Source organism: Diadema setosum, chromosome 14 (assembly GCF_964275005.1).
Source record: "Diadema setosum chromosome 14, eeDiaSeto1, whole genome shotgun sequence".
Lineage (NCBI taxonomy): Eukaryota > Metazoa > Echinodermata > Echinoidea > Diadematoida > Diadematidae > Diadema > Diadema setosum.
Genome location: NC_092698.1, coordinates 32,512,464 through 32,530,909, shown reverse-complemented (window position 1 = coordinate 32,530,909; position 18,446 = coordinate 32,512,464). Strand labels below are relative to the sequence as shown.

At 36.6% G+C, this 18,446-nt stretch overlaps 1 protein-coding gene across 1 annotated transcript; it reads right to left on the bottom strand.

Annotated features, from left to right (window-relative positions):
* Positions 1–1,981: 1,981 nt before the first annotated feature.
* On the bottom strand, positions 1,982–15,585 carry LOC140238294 (cathepsin L2-like). The gene is made up of 6 exons (XM_072318230.1): positions 15,331–15,585; positions 14,933–15,085; positions 14,299–14,523; positions 13,284–13,449; positions 9,273–9,381; positions 1,982–2,081 (listed from the first exon to the last, which is right to left on the bottom strand). The coding sequence occupies exons 1-6, from the start codon at positions 15,583–15,585 to the stop codon at positions 1,982–1,984; spliced, it is 1,008 nt and encodes a 335-aa protein (XP_072174331.1).
* Positions 15,586–18,446: the final 2,861 nt, after the last annotated feature.

Genomic DNA, 18,446 nt, shown 5'->3' with positions numbered 1-18,446 from the left:
TATAAAGAAAAGTATCACGAATGGATTGAGAGAGAAGCCCGTTGACAAAGTTGAGGAAAGAATGCTTAGATTTCGGAGGTTCATTTTTACAATGACTAACCACATTTACTTGTGTTAAAGTGAAATGGTTCTCACATCAATTCCATGTACAACGATTACCTAACTGTATTATATAGTCCTCTTTGAAAGTCACAATATAGATATTCAAGACGTGTGTAAATTGTGATTTCATTAAACAAATAATGTCCTTTCGTTAGGTACTGAATGGGATAAACTATGTCACAGAGGGACATACTATATTGAAAGAAAGCTCTCTACACGTCAGCCTTTTCCACGTTTGCTTGAAGAAGGTTTGAAGAAGCAAGATGGTGCAGTGGACAAGACAACGGACTCTTAAACGCGAGGTTTCTGGTTCGGGTGCGCTGTGGAGGTACAGATAGCGGATTGCAAGACAATTTATTCTCAAGGCCTTGTCCATCGGAGGGTACTGTAAGTCGTCCGTCCCGTGGAGATGTCTCAGAAGTATTTACAAACGGTGCTTCCTTTATTGGTGGCAGGTGGACTTTTTTACAAACACACACACGCACACACGCACACACACATACACACACAGACACAGACACAGACACACACACACACGCATACACAAAGTATCATTTCATTTAAACCATTATTTATTGGATAGTTCTCATCCATAGCAAAAGCATGACCAAAAAGGTGAAAATAGTCTCTGGCAAAATATTCTTTGTGTATTCCAAAGAAATGTAGTAAATTGATTCAAGTTTTGTTTTGTTGTTATTTTTTTAAGACAGAAGATCGCCCTCACTTTTTATAACTGTATTGTCGTTACCCAAATTCTTGATACTGACTTTTCTCTAATCAATGCCATAACTTGATTCAATATCATAGATTCTAACATCAGCACACATGTCATCATAGCAAAAAATAAGAAATAATACAAAATCTAAGATCGCTACGACATTCTTATACTGGTTCCGGCTCTTATTTGAGATGGATATCACGGAACCCATTTACTCATATCCTATACGGTAACATTATCATGTATATAGTAACAGGTAATAAACTACAGTGTACATGCTAGTTCACACTTGCCTTTCCGCCTTGGCAAGCTTTAACGAGTCACCCTATATCCTTTCCTATTTCTTGTCATCAACAAGACACCTAGAAAATGGCGCGTGAGTCACCCTTCTCCTTATTTGGTCCCAAATAATCCAAAATACTTGATACAGTATACAAAGCAGAAACGATTCTTTTTTCTCTTTTTTATTGGCTTTTGCTTTTGCTTTTGCTTTTTTTCTACAATGATCCCCCTCTCTCTGTCTCTCTCTTAATAGATATCATGTATAGGTCTCTTTCGTTCGACGCAAAAGAACGAAAAATGGCTGTTGCTGTTTGCATCAGATTTGAATAATTTCTACCTTTCTCGAATACTTTCTGAGGGTACACTGTTGTGTTGGGGTATTCCCCCTAAATTTAGAGTGTTTCTATTTTTTTTATTAGTACATTGTATTCTTGTACAAGTCGTTTTGACGTAGTCTTTTCTGCGAGTGTACATCAAAGAAAATATTGACCGTTCCATTGCTATATATTGCACACAACTTCACTTTTGGCAAACTAGTGTTAATGTACGACAGCCTGTCACAGATTAATATTTATGACGAATTGATGCAACTTTTTTTCAAATTCATTTGAAGAAAAGATATGAAATGATATAGAACAAATTTGAATTGAGTCTAAAAATCACTTTACCTTATGAGAATGACTCGATTTCAAACTTCTACATGAATTTCAATGGAAACGCTTGGAAATAATTCTATTAGGTTGTTGACCTTTGGTTCTAATATACAAAATTGTTGGTTCATTTTATTTTCATTGAAAGCGATGCATGGTGATTAATAGATGCACCCACCGGTTGATGCATGGCGTCTTAGGACTTCTACAGTCAGGAGTCCTCGAGTCCTCACACCAAGGGATAGCTGGCCATAGTAGCAATGCCGCACTGGTTGTTCTTGTTTCTTGACATCCAAACGTAGCCATTTATTCCCCAGTTTGTGCCCCAGCTGTATAAAAAAGCAAAAGCAAAAACAGAACTTCTAAATATCAGAGTGTTAATGGTATCGTGATTTCATTGATAAATGACAATGTCTTTTTAGAAGTTTGCTGACATAAAATGAAAATACATTACAATGGTGACATAATACAGACATATGAGTTACGAAAGATGCTTATGAAAAGACACCATTATCCCAAAATCACACATTTGGCTGTTGTAAATGTACATACGTGTAATACATAATGATGTTTATGCTTTTATCAGAAAAAAAAAAACATTGCCTGAAGCAGGTTCGGTGCTGAAATTAAATAAACTGAAATGAATTTGACACGTAACACCCGAAGCAGTGGAGGTGAACATCACGATTTTTTTTTGTGTTTTCACAAAAAAGAAGAAAAAATAAGCAGATTCTCCGTGCTTCTGACGCTACGAAATAATCAGAAGATGCTGATTGCATTGTAAAATACATGGACTGTAGCCATCAATCCATCTATTTCATATATCATATCATAAAACAATTAGAATCTGTTCTTGTTGTAAAAACAAAAATGATTTTTAGTTCAAGTTCAAGTTCAATCATGGTTTATTTCCAATCAACGAAAATCAAAACGTAATACAAAGTATACATATCATAAAATGATATTGTCTACACTTTTACAAAAGGTTCATGTAATATACGAAATAAATTATATACATCAACATATGTACAATAATCAGAAGGAACGATGCGTATACATGTATACTTCGCGAGTTTTCAGAAAATAACTTCAATTTTGGAAAATAACGATCCACAAAAAAGCTAGGCTTGTAGGACGTGGATCCCTAGATAATTGATGAGTAAGCAATATATTATTCAAGTTTGTTTTATTATTTTCTTACAGCATTTATATTGAATATAGATTACTTAAGTCGTTTGTAAAAATATAGCTATACGCTGGCTTCGACAATAATAGGAAATAAGTATCAATGCTAATGCCCAGACGGTGTTCATTGAACTGGTGTACCGGGAAAATATAAGAAGGACGACACACTCGTACAGACATTCAGTTACCCACACACATATACGACGCGAGACAGTACCGAGAAGAGAGAAGACGGTGACAATACAAGTCTACGAGGAACAAAAGACAGCAAGGAAGAGGAAAGAAGAATAAAGAGAGAAGAGAGGTCTTCATACAGAACACGCCAAGTGCTGCGACATCAGGACAGGTGAAACCTCAAGCATAAATTAAAACAATTAATTCAGATTATCTAGAATTATAAGTAGATAACAAATGTTTTCTGAATTTGTATTTAAATGTGAGGAATGAGGGTAGGTCTTTTAAGCTATTATCTAGATTATTCCAAAGTCTGGGTCCGGTATACAGAAATGTATTTTGGGCATGTACGGTTCTCATGAATGGAAGATGGAATTCGTTGGATCGTCGCGTAGGATAGTTATGTACATGACTGTTTCGATGAAAAGAGTCGTGAAATATTTTGGGTAAAATGTTGCTGTTATAATTAAACATGAATTGACCAAGTTGAAACACAACGCAACAAATCTTTTACTTTTAGTATTTTATGGTAAAAAAACAAAGGATCTGTATGTTCTCGCGTAGTTAGGTTAAAAACAGTTCTGAGCGCTTTCTTTTGGAACAAAAAAAGTTTATCAAGTAATATCTGATATGTATTACCCCAATCAAGAATCCCGTAGTTTAGATACGGTAGTATCAAACTAGAGTAAAGAGTTAATAATGCACATGAAGGAAGATAATATTTTAATCTGTTCATTACGCCAATGTTTCGTGAAATAGTTTTACATATGCTATCAATATGATTCCTCCATGAAAGCTTGTTATCAACGCAAACACCAAGAAATTTAAAAGTAGAAACTTCTTCTAGGGGAGTAGTATCAAATGATATATTGCCCGGGAGGCTATCTAAAGAGTTACTAAAAAGCATAAATTTTGTTTTTTGAATATTAAGTGACAATTTATTTGCGTATATCCATTGTATAACCTTTTTCAGTTCTTCGTTTACTGTTCTTGCTAAGATATTTGGGTCGGGATGGGAAAAGAAAAGGTTAGAGTCATCCGCGAATAATATGAATGATAGTTTCTCCGAGGATCTATTAAAATCATTGATATAAATAATGAATAACAACGGGCCTAGTAAGCTCCCTTGTGGGACACCACATGTTACCGTTTTATTTTGAGAATCAAAGCCATTGACATGTACAAATTGGGATCTATTTGATAGGTAACTCGTGAACCACTCCAAGGCCTTTCCACGTATGCCATAATGGGATAATTTTGCGAGAAGTATTCCATGGTTAATCGTGTCAAAGGCCTTGGAGAAGTCCAAGAAGATACCTATCGTGTGTGAAAATGTGTCAAGTGCGTGTGTGACTTTGTCGATGAGGGCGAGTAATGCGTGTGTTGTGCTGTGGTTTTCCCTGAATCCAAATTGAAAATTTGAAAATATGTCACAGGTTTTAAGAAAACGTACTGTCCGAATGTAAACTATTTTTTAAAGAATCTTGGAGATAGAAGATAATAAAGATATAGGTCTATAATTGTTGACATCATCCTTCTCCCCTTTCTTGAAAATAGGAATTACTTTCGCAATTTTCATGCTATTTGGCACATGGCCAGTTGTAAGCGATGAATTGATAATATGTACTAAGGGATCCACTATTTGAGGAATTATGTTTTTTATCAGGTGGTTATCGATTCCGTCGTGGCCAGGACTTTTTCCTTCTTTCAAATTGGCAACAATCCTTACTATTTCTTCTTTATATGTAGGGTCAAAAAATATAGTTTTGGAGTTAGGTGTATCTAAAAAATTAGTAAAAGTTTTACTAGAAAGAGGAATATTTTGAGAAAGATTTTGTCCAATTGAAGAGAAGAAGTCATTCAAAATTTCAGCCATGCCAGCGGGAGTGTTGCTGGAGGCATCGCCCCATCGAACTTCAGTAATATTGGATGAATTGCTAGGTGTATTCATAGCATCTTTTAATATTTTCCATGTGTTTTTAATATCATTTTAATATTTATTTATCTGATTTACATAAAAGTTTTTCTTCCGCGTACGTAATAATGTGGTGAGTGCGTTTTTATATGAAACATATTTTTTCTTATTTTTTTCAGTAGGATTGCATCTGTATTTATAAAATAAATAATTTTTTCTATTTATAGATCGTAATATGGACTGGGTTATCCACGGGAGTTTTGAAATTTGCTTATATCTATCTTTTATGTTACGCTGCGGAATTAGTTATCGATTTCGGAGGTAATAGTAGATATGAAGTAGTCATAAGACAAATTGACATCGGTGGTGTTGTATACAAAGGACCAGTCGATTTCTTTGAGGCTGTTTTGGAGATTTGTAAGCTTATCTGCAGTAATCTTACGTCGCTTGTGATAGTTATTTTGTTTAGTCAGTTTAACTGGAACCTGGGCAAATATAGGATAATGGTCAGTGGTGTCTGAGAGGACGATACCAGACTCAGGAAGTGGAAGAACGTTAGAAAAAATGTTGTCTATGAGGGTAGCCGATTGACTGGCGACACGGGTAGGCTTGGAAATTAATGGTAAAAAACGAAGCAGACATTAATGTTTCTATAAATTTTTGTGGGTTGTTTCGGGAATTACATTTCATGAGATCAATATTAAAATCGCCCATTAAAAATGTATCTTTGTTAAGTATAATGGGATTTTGTACTAAATCCTGCATATATGTCAGAAAATCATTCAAATTCGACCGAGGGGGTCTGTAAATTACGCCAATCACAATGTTTTTTTCCATGTGGATTTATCAATTCAATAAAAAGGGATTGGAGTTTATCGTTCATAACACTGATCTCCTCATGTATAATATATTAAATTTTTTTCAAGATGCACAAACCAACTCCACCACCGACTTTGTTGTTTCTATTTCTAAATACAAATTCTAATCCGGGTAAAGAAAACAAATGACTGATATTGGAGTTCAACCATGTTTCTGTTAGCCATATGATGGAGCAAGATTTTTGATCTGGGTTTTCTAGGAGTAAACGCAACTTGTCAAAGTTTCTGTTGATACTGCGTATGTTAAAGTGAGTTAACAACAATGTTTCATTGACTGTATTCATAATACGATTCTTATATTGATTTTCAGTCAAATAAACACATGCTGGACTCTGAACTGGATCATTTGAGTCGAAATTATATTCAAATTCTTGTGCTGAGGTATTGTATTTATTGGATATATAATCTTCATACAAACTGGAAGTAATATTTGCACATATTTTACACAGCACATTCAATGCCACTAATTTTTGAAGTTCAATTCTTCCTAATCAATTCAAAATTGTGAAGTCAAAAGTCACAATCAACATGATAAATGACCAACGGTTCAATTCATTTATTGGTCAAATACACATGAAAAGCTCCAATTCAGTAACTCATGGCCTTCACAGAATCGCTGTCAAGGTGAAACATACCAACTTATTACGTTCGAGTAATTTAACACACGACCTTTTTAAGTTTCATGTTCTGACAACACGTATGTTTTCCATTATTGAATAAATTACAATCAATCATTTTTTTTTGAGAGAGAGAGAGAAAGAGATAAAGGCTTTAACATCTGTCATCTAAAATGAGTGGAAAGGAGTATGACGTTCAGTTCAGTTATTTCTTTTCTTTTGATTTTCTCAATAATCACATAATCACCAACATAAACATAATCAATAACATAATATGCACAGTATACCTGAAAGTCAGATGTAAAATCTACTTGGTGTATAATTAATAATGTAATTCATAAACATGAAAATAAAAGTGTAATTGATAAGATTGTCTATGAAGGCAATAATATAACAGATGATGGAGAAATTGCGGAAGCATTTAATTCTTTTTTTGTTAACATTGGTCCAAATTTGGCACGCAACATTTCGTCTGCACACAGACCTTTCCACTCATACCTACTAAATTCCAATCCTCAGTCTTTATTTTTTCTCCCTGTATTTGAAGCAGAGGTCTTAGATATTATCAATTCTCTTTCCCCCAAGAAGAGTGCAGGTCACGATGGATTTTCTAATCATCTCATAAAATGTATTATAAATGAAACTCTTTCACCATTAGTCCACATTTTGAATTTGTCTTTACTTACTGGCATTGTGCCCGCTCAAATGAAAATTGCCAAAGTTTTACCAATCTATAAGAAGGGTAGAGAGGATGAGTTGTGAAATTATCGACCAATATCATTACTGTCTTCTTTTTCTAAAATACTTGAGAAGGTGGTTTATAATCGTTTACTTAAATTCTTAAATGAATGTGATATTTTAGCTGATAATCAATTCGGATTCCGGAAAAAACATGCAACCACTCATGCTATATTATTATTTGTAGAGAAAGTTGCGAAAGCTATAGACTCAAAGTCGCATACAGTCGGCTTGTTTCTGGACTACTCCAAGGCCTTTGACACAATAGACCACGAAATACTTTTGTTCAAATTAAATCACTACGGCATTCGTGGAAAGGCCTTGGAGTGGTTCAGAAGTTATCTTACCGAAAGAACTCAGTTTGTTACTGTGAATAACCACGACTCAGAAATAGGTTCGATTTGCTGTGGCGTTCCACAGGGCTCCCTCTTAGGACCTATTTATTCTTTATATTAATGACTTCCGCAACTCATCCTCTCTGCTGTCTTTTCTTCTGTTTGCGGATGACACAAGTCTTTTTTATTCTCACTCAGATCCTTATGTGTTGCTTGATTCTGTGAATAACGAACTACAACTGGTATTTGAATGGATACAGGCGAATAAATTATCGCTCAATATAAACAAGACTAATTATATGGTTTTTAGTAATACAATAAAGTTTCTTCCAGGTTCAGTATTAGTGAATGGTTTGCAGTTAAATCAAATAGATTCAACAAAATTCTTAGGTATTTATATTGATAGTAATCTTTCTTGGAAGGTTCATGTTGATTATTTATGTAAGTTGTTGTGTGAAAACGTTGGAGTTATTCACAAATTGAAGTACCTCTTCCCCAAGCCAATATTGCATTCCCTCTATTCAACTCTATTATTACCTTACTTAAATTACGGAATATTGGCCTGGGGTAATTGCTCTAAGACTAAAATCGATTCGTTATTTTTTATTCAGAAAAAGGCCTTGCGGATTATAAATCGTGCACATTTTTTGGATCATACAGATGAATTGTTTGTTTCCAGTAAATTACTAAAAGTTTCTGATTTGTATTTGTATCACGTTGGAATTTTTATGTATAAGTTGAGCATTGGCGATCTTCCTAGTTTATTTTCCTCAATGTTTGTTAAAAACAGTGAAATTCATAATTACCCTACAAGACAAAGTGGATCATATCACTTTTCTCCCGTTCGTACAGTTCTAGCCCTTAAGACAATTACTTCTACCGGTCCTTCTTTCTGGAATGAGTTAGATTCTGTTCGGCTGCAATCAAGTTCTCTAAGTTCCTTTAAGGAAAATCTAAAAGCCAATTTTTTAAAATCTTATGTATAGTTACTTGCTGTGACCATTTTGATATATCTGTTCTTATTCTCAATGATGCCTCGCTCGGGTGTCTTCATTTGACTTCATTTGACCACATTTCTTTGACCAATAGTGCAATTTTATGGAGCATTGAATCCCTGAGTTTTACCTTGACCATCATAAACTATTTTGTACATTGTGTAGAGTTTATTATTATCTCGACATACCGATTTTCGCTTGTGTTTCGTCATCTTTCGTAATTTAGCATATTGTACTAAACGCTTATATTGTTTCTTTGGAACCTACATCCTACAAGCATTGCTTTTTAGTAGGTTCCTCATATTTACACATCATTTTATTACATGTCCTTATACATTTGTGAAATTATGTCTAAAATTGAATGTTGTGTTATACATATTTTACTCCGAAATCAAATGGAATATGAAGCCTGAATATGGAATGTGGAATATGGAACTTGAATAAAAAAAAAAATAAAAAAAAGTAAATTGATTAATTATTGCAACATCAGTAATCAATAAAGGGGAAGGTGGGGGGGGGGGGGGAGTACATTACACTTTAGAAGGGGATTATGCAAATAAACCATATAGTAATTGGTGCCCTGCATAGTCCTTGGGCTCCGTAGATGGCTATTGGTTCTGCACACCAAGGACAGAAAATGTTACAAACTGTGACATTTTACTCTGCACCTAGTAGTTACCCACCAGTTCCTGATAATGTAGTATTCCTCGCCCTGAGCGGTGCTATTGTAGCCCACAACCAGGACGGCATGATCCACAGAGGTAGAGCTACAGTTAGGCTCGTTGTAGACACCTGAAGACGAAAATTGACTATAATTATTTACATACATACACACACGCACGCGCACACACACACACACACACACATACATACATATATATGTATATATATATATATATATATATATATATTTACGTATATATGACATATGAGAAAGGAAATCGGTGCGTAGCTTTGACATCAATATTCCTCTTACTGTTCCTCCTTTTCGGAATATATGACATAATTCACTATATATACGCTTTAAACAATTTAACCAGGCAATATTACAATGTCACAACACCTACATATATATATATATATATTCCATAATTTGATTTGACGTTATTTGATTTATTTCTGCATTTTTCACAAAGTATATACAGCATAACAAACAATTTTCCAATACTATACATCTTATCCAACACAAGATGAATAGAAATACAATCATAATGTATCAATAATGAAATATTGTATAGGTGAATTATAATCATACAAAAACAAATGGAAAATTATTGATTAATCAATCGAGTTAATACAGGCAAAATGCAGGAGACTGTCATCTTAAGCTAAGCTTGAATTTGATAGCTGCCTCTGGAAAACCATATGGCTTATATTTCTCTACAAATCATTTAATGCATATCAAAATGTGTAACCGAATAGGGTTTACTATAGCTACAAAATGCATCAATGCAACGGTGAGTTAGGGTGCAAGTGCGTATGTGAAGATTTGTTATTTTATGGGAAAAAATTTTGTGTAGATAAATTTTCATACAGAAAAAATGATATACTTTTTTAACCATCATAATTATGTGCGTATTATGTATGGACACAAATCATGTAATATATCTTTAAAATGTCGTTATATCAATTTGTCATTACATCAATTTGTCGTGTGACTAAGTTTTTCTTGAGATGTTGTTGTTGTTGTTGCTTTTATCGATCTATTTCTGTAATCGTCCGAACCGGGCGTCACCCGTGGCCCAGGGGTATTCTTCCATCAATGCGATCAGCACCGATTTTTGTCAAACCCACCGGGGAAAGGGAACACAAAGGGCTCGCCTGCGGCGTCTGTCCGTTCGTCGTCCGTCCGTAACGCTACAAAAAACTTGAATAACTCTCTGCTGAGGACTTCAATTTCAATCAAACTTTGAGGGAAGAGTAGTTATACCAAGGAGCTACTACAGACATGGAGTCCCAACAGAGTAATTTACGACCGAACTCTTTACGCAACGCGCTTAACTTCAAAGTGCCGCAGCGACGTTATCACCAAAATCTTATCCCCGGTGACAGCTGCAGCGCGCTTTCAAGATCAAGTTCGATGCCGCAGCTCTGTCCGTTAGTGGAGGAGAGTGGAAATTGTCGAAACAAACACACGTCTCTTTTGTGCATGCGCAGTCCATAAGTCAGCCATTTTAGTATGCGCAATCGAAATCATCGAATCCACAACGAAATTTCGAATCTGGTAGTAGTTATTTCGCGAAATTTGGACCTGAGATGGGTGAGTTATGATGAAATATGTATAAAAACATGCCATATTACCTTCACTTTTTAAATTCCTCTACATGAAACATGACTTTTGTGGGAACTTTTAAAGTAATTTTGTTCGAAAGAGGATACTTCAACCTTTCGAATGCAACCGAGCATGAGAGTGCCAACAGGTGCCAACACATATTAAAATGCATTGGAAGTGAGCTGACGGTGGGCGACACTGTCGTCTGCTCACGTCTTCATACAGTCCCATTTGTTCATATTTGTGTTAGTCGTCAATTCATGACAAAGTTTTGATCTCTGCCCAAACTCAGACTTTATTACGAATACGATCCATATTACCTTCGCTTTTTAAATTCCTCGGCATGAAACATGACTTTTGTGGGAACTTTTAAAGAAATTTTGTTCGAAAGAGGATACTTCAACCTTTCGAATGCAACCGAGCATAAGAGTACCAACAGATGCCAACACATATTAAAATGCATTGGAAGTGAGCTGACGGTGGGCGACACTGTCGTCTGCTCACGTCTTCGTACAGTCCCATTTGTTCATATTTGTGTTAGTCGTCAATTCATGACAAAGTTTTGATCTCTGCCCAGACTCAGACTTGATTACGAATACGATTATCCGTTCATCACGATTAATTAACTTTAGTCTTAAGATTTAACTTAAGTCTAAGAATATGAATAAAACTAAATTGTTACTTAGTTTACTATAGATCAAAATTTAGAGTAAGAAGCTTGATAAAATAAATATGTGATACTCAGTCATGTCTTAACTCACGAAATTCGCGAAAATAAAATCGCGAACATTTCAGGTAATACAGTAGAATCTCATTTTGTCATGTTTTCCCAAGCCAAGTCACCAATGAATCTCTTAACTAGATCTAGATCTTAGTCTTAGAGTTGAAACTTAAATCAGTAAATTTAAGCCGTTTCGGCTTTCTCCTTTGCCTTTCCATCCCATGCCATGGTCTGTTCCTTTCCCCTAGGAGCTAGTTTTTTTTAGTAATAGTACTGTAGTAGCTCCTTGCTTTCCCTCATATTTTCACAACTACGGACACGAAAACATGCAGGTGGGTACCTGTAGTGATGTACTGTAGTGTAGAATTGGTGTATAAAGACCGATTTGGGGAGGCCAAAAATACAATGAAAATCGACATACTGTTTGAATCAATCTCAGAATCATCGGGAACCAATTCCAACTGTTCGATTTCAGGTCACACAATTCACTGTCCGCAATATCGTCAAAACCCGCCATATCGAACAAATGTTTGGACGGTACACAACGAATTGAACAAGCAAAATCAAGCAGTTCGAACGCGATCGATCGCATGCATTATGCAGTGTCTCCCAGAAACCGCACAAATATCAACCAATTCCGCACTTCCCCCTTCAAACACACATTTTCGAATTACGGATTACAAGTGGGTTTTCCCTGATGAAAACGCGATCGCTCCGTAATGTTTGTCACAACGCAGTGCGGAAACCACCAAAGCGTGCGATAGAAACGCCAAACCCGGGCGATTATGCCACGGACGTGGACACAGATGTCGTAAATCACGCTCGGCTCCCGCTGCGTATACGCGCGTTCGTCGGAGCGGCATCGAAGCTAGTTCAAAGAAGGTTGGCTGGATGGAACTCCATGTCTGTAGTAGCTCCTTGGTTATACAAAGTTACACATTTTACCAAACATGAAATGTCATCTCAAGGCAAAAGGTCACAGGCAGGGGTCAATGAACTTCAGGGCCTATAGTTCAAATTTCATGGTACGTTTCGATTATGGCTCATAACTTTTGATGTACAGTATACGTCCGTTTGTAATCAAACTTGGATGGTAGATGCCCTTGGGAGTTGAAGGTCATCGCAAGGTCAAAGGTCACAGACATGAGTCCACGAACTTTTAGGGCCCAACGATAAGTTTTTACAGCATGTTTCAATTATGGTTCATAACTTTTGCTGTACATTATATGTCCGTTTGTGATCAAACTTGGATGGTAGATGTCCATTGAAGATTTGAAGGTCATTACAAGGTCAAAGGTCACAGACATGCATCAACGAACTTTTGGGGCCCAATGCTAAGTTTTCACGGATATTTCGATTATGGCTCATAACTTTTGATCCCTATGTCCGTTTGTGATCAAACTTGGATGGTAAATGTCCCTTGGGAGTTGAAGGTCATCGCAATGTCAAAGGTCACAGACAGGAGTCAAAGAACTTTAAGGGCCCAAGGTTAATTTCTTTACAGCGCGTTTCGATTATGGCTCATAGCTTTTGATCTAACTTGGCTTGTAAATGGTCCTTGGGGAGTTGAAGGTCACCACAAGATCAAAGGTCATAGGAGGGGTCAATGGAATTCTGGGAGTTAAAAAAAAAAACATTACTTTCTTCTACACAAATGGGCGGGACACATTTTGGCTCTTGCCTTGTTTCATTCGTTCTTACCAGATTCATAGAACTGCATAGAAGCCTGGCTGGCGTCGATAGCCACAGAAATAGGGCCAACGCCAGCGATGGCCTTCGTGAGCGCCTCCTCGTCCCCAGACGGGATGTCTTCGTAACCGGTGCACGTGGCGCCCACCGATGATGCTTGGAATCTGCAACTCTCATCCTGTGGGTGTGACGTCACAAAAGGAACTGTCTTTATGTTTGAGAGTGCACTTTTCATATAATGCCAGCCGGCACATCTTTTTTCCCACTCGAAATAGATCATTACATTAAATATTACAACAAGCTTACTTTCACGTTTCGTTTCAATTTTGCCAGAGAGAGAAAAGACTGGAAAATGTTTGTTTGAGATATGCTGCGTATTTCTATGTTGTTCTTTAATATGAAGACTACATATTGAATTGAATTGAATTGCATTGAATTGAACTGAATTGAACTAAAGAGTATATATTATTATTTACCTCATATGTAAACCAATTTGAAGAGAAGAGTTCATTTTGGTCTCGATTTATTCTTACGACCATATGCATTTATAAAAGCAATCATTATATAACAAAGCACGATAAAAATATGCTGTTTTCATGACAATTTAGATGTTTATCTTTAGTGGATATTAACGTACAGTTACAGAGAAAAGCTCACTTTTGGACTTGTTTTATTTGAACGAGCGTATGCATTAAAATAAAAGGCAATCGATATAAACGCACGCGATCAAAGATGTGTTATAGAGACTTAATGACATTTCATCAAAATGCATACTGGTCATGATGAAGAGCAGTGCTTATATGAGAGCATGAGCTTACAAGAGATAATAAATTCCTTCAGTATGAAGAAAAACAGCTATAATGAGGAAGGTGAAAACCACTGTTTGCTGGCACCTGGCTGGGAGAAAAAATATAAAGAAAAGCGTATAGAATATAGAGAAGGAGGAGGAGGATTAGGAGTTACACCCTCCAACCATAAGCACGTGATCAGCCTGAAAAGGCTCAAAATGTGTCATTGGACTGCTGACCTTTGCAACGTACGGATAGCTGGCTTCTGTGTCGATACCGTGATTATCGATCACATACTGGAAGGCGGCGTCCATGAAACCACCACTGCACCCGTAATTTCCCTCTGCCTGCGAGCAGTCCAGTAGGTTCTGGGCGCTAAGACCGACAAGCTTGCCTGTCTTGGCGAAATGTTGTCCCTCCAGCGAACCCGTGGCGCTGAAAGCCCAACTGGCACCACATTGTAACTGAAAGGAACAAAAAAAAAAAAAAATTAATTGTAATATGTGCATCACATTTCTCAATATCCAACATGTAAAGTATTATATTAGACACACTGACAAATTCATCATCTGATGATTTCTGTACATCTCTCGAATCAGTGAGCAAAATACTTCATAGGCCGAAATGCCAAAACCACATCTACATTTTATTTGGAATAGTTAATGGTTGTTAATTTTTATTTTAAGACATTGAATAATACGCATTCTGACTCAGCAAAAGACGAGCTTTAGAAATGTGCAAGGTGCTTATCGCATTCATATTTGACATTTTGTCTATGGGAGCTTGGTGGATGTTGCAAGAAGTCTATTAAGATTCTAGAGCTCGGTGGGCGTAGAAATACCCTTCGTTTGTGCACTGAAATGCATTATTCACCTCGTTCTTCACCGCCGTTACGTAGCCCCGTTTACGCCAGTCGACAGACTTGGGCAAAGTCGCCTGACCTCTTGCGCGGGAGGTTGGTCCAGTCCCACTTCGATTGTAGGCGGTCTTGAGATTACCAAAGGATGCTGCAAACTCTTCACTAGTCTGTATCAGACATTTTAAGAGAAGAATACTGTGTGATACTGGACACTCAGCTCTTCCTCAAATGTCCAAATGTGAAAACAAAATATGGGATGGAAGAAGGAGAATTATCATTTACAGGTGCATTACGGTTATGAGGTATTAATATCCACCTCTCTGTTTTAAAGACACGTATAAAATATTATTACATGTGCATACAATACTTTTATAGTTATACATTCATGCAATTTTTAATCAAAATGAATTACCATATCTCCGAACTCGTTCATTCCAAGGCGATACGTGTGAAGGCCTCTCTGATGCTCGAGATTGTGTTTGACGATCATCTTGACGTTCTGTTGCCATGTCAACCGCTTCATTGTCTCCTCTTCAACACTGGCGTAGGTCTTACCGTAGAGGGCTTTCCACTGGTCGAACTCGAGGTCGAAGTCCTGAGTGAAGAGGCTGACGGCCATGCTGCCAAACACGCACATGGCTAAAACGATGACCTGTAGCAACTTCATCTCGAAACAATACTGGAGTGACCTGACAGGTCAGGGGTTCAAACGAAAATGACGATAAAATAAAGACCAGCAGAAGAGGAAACCCAAAAGAAAGCTATGTAGAGCAAGGTTATCAGAAAAGAAAAATGAAGAGTTAATGACAAAGACGTTCTCAAGTGTAATGTGTAATGCCCTTTGATTGCGAGCACAATGAACTCTGAGTTACCTAAACGTAGGTGCAGATCGATGAAACTACCAAAAAAAAAAAACAAAAAAAAAAAAAAGGTGTCATAAAATCACTGGTCGTTGGATTCACGCAGATCTGACAGGTGAACGTAGCGCCACTTTGTGTTCTTGCCAAGCCAGTCAGTGCACAACGAAGCCGAAATAGAGAATATTACTTACTGGTCTTTGAGTATCATCATTTAATGCAAGGAATGAAGCTTCAAAGTTGCATACAATTGAAACACTTTTGTTGTTGTTGTTGTTGTTGTTGTTGTTGTTTTTGTTAAGTTCAGGTAAAGAATTAAATTGCAGCGCATGAGTCTTTTCCATTTCATAAAATTTGCCCATGGATTTGACTAAAACTCGTGCACTGTCGGTAACATTCTACCACATGATCAGGGATGATAAAAGATGGCAGTCAACGTGACTACATAGAACTGTGCACAGCGCTAGATAACAGTCGGTCACCTGATCTTACCCCTGACAAATACTCGATATGGCAGAGTGGGATGGTTTCCTCCCCTTTTAGTTCCCCTCTATGCAAACATAGGAAAACTCATGTGACGGCTTTTCACTGAGTATCAGGTAGACGGCGTAGACGATCAGCTCTCTGCAGGTTGGTACTTTGCACTGCGAAGATTTGCTGAGTGCGCGATTGTAATGATGAAGCATGGCTCTTTAGTCACATGATTTGAGTGTATAGGAGAACGTGAACCTTTGAGCACACACATGTTCTGTGTGAGAAATTTGAATAGTGAAGGCTATAAATTTGAAAACGGGTAATCTAAATATTGATATACAGACTAGAGCAAAGTTTTAGAGAGATTTTTCTTTTTTTGAAGAAAAATTGGGAACAAAAAGAAACGCCTAGATTACCAAAGTCAACGTTGTGGTTAAGGTACAACACCCCCCCCCAAAAAAAAAATAAATAATAAACCCACACAAAACAAAACAAAACAAAACAAAACACGAAATCATGGTAGATGTGGAATTTTCTGTATTTTTCCTTAGCCTTATTGGTTGTCGATAAAATTAGATTACCTCTAAATGGATGGACTTACTTTAACCCTTTACAGATGTACCAAAGAATATTTTCCCCGACGACATAAAAATTAAAGGTAAATTCTTTTCAATCAAGTTTCTAGATTTGATTCTTAATAATAAATCCACTTGGAATTGATAGAATTGATTCTACATGTCGCACTGTCTCCAAAAATATTGGTGTATAAATAAATTAAATTTTGTCTTCCTTCATACTGTATCTTGTCTTACCTATATAAAGAATAATATTAAAGAAGAAAGCTGTTTGTATTATTTGTAACAAGTCATATAGATGCCACACTGATGTTTTATCTTATGAAAATAACATGTTAAATATTAATGATTTGCATCGTTTGCATTTAGGACAAGCTATGTGCAAACTCGCCAACCACTCTATCCCTCCCCTTCGATTCCATGTTCGTTAAAAGCGAAACTGTTCATTCTTAACATATGCACTCGTCAATCCGATGAATTTCACTTTCCGTTGACCAGGACAGGACTCTTTTTGACAAAAATTCTGCTTACTTTTTTTCTGGCCCTAGATTTTAGAATTCTCTTGATAACAGTATAAAAGAAGCTGTAATTTAGAAAAGTTTTCTTTAAAATCAATCAATAATCTTTTGTTTATGGAAATGAAGGCTAGAGTGAATTATACTCTTGAAAACCCTAATTTCAAGCCCCCCCTTTTTTTATTATAATCATTTATCATTTTCATACAATCTCCTCCCTACAGCTCGGTGAGTGAGCATATTATCGGTTTTAACCCTTCATTTCCCCTTCCTTCTCCCTTTCCCTGTCCATTTCAGTCCTGTTATTCCTTCAGCTCTCAACTCTTATCTCTTTTCTTTCTTTTTTTCGAGAGAGCTGCATCGTGTGTGTGTGTGTGTGTGTGTGTGTGTGTGTGTGTGTTGTGTGTTTGTGCATTTCTTTTTTTTTTTCTCAGACATTTCGCCAAGTTCTGGTAGCTTAGCAATTGTTTATTTTTTTTAATTTTTTTTTGAGGAGACTGCAAACTGCAACCCATGCTTTATAGCAGTCCCTTTCATTTCTATCATTTATCACTTCACACTTATTCCTCTATCACACACGACGTAATACGTATGATTATGTCCACTCACGCAATGTCATTTATATATTAATTTTGAGGAAAGTTCAGCATCGAATTGACATAAATGCAAGAACATTGTGATGATAAGTGTTTTATCGTTTTTTCTGTGTATTTATTTACATTTCCTACAGATAATCTGTGTTACTACGGACTTCTGGTCATTACACTAGATACACGCGCATACACACACACACACCCTCACACTCACGACAAGTAAAAGCACACATCACATACACATGCTCGGGCGCTTAACAAGTATACACGTAGATATTTTTGATAACTGCAGGGAACGAAACAGCCCTGTGATTATATGCTATGTATAGCATGTTTTTTTTTTTTTCATAGGTAGCCTATAATTCCCGAGAGAAAGCCACGTTATAAAGACCCTTCGCACAGCAGCTACCTGTCTTACACCAGCTGTGTATCTTTGTGTATATTTTTACCCGTATAGACCTGTTGCTACCACAGATCAATACGGGGCCGCAGCAGAGCTGATAATTCAGTAAAC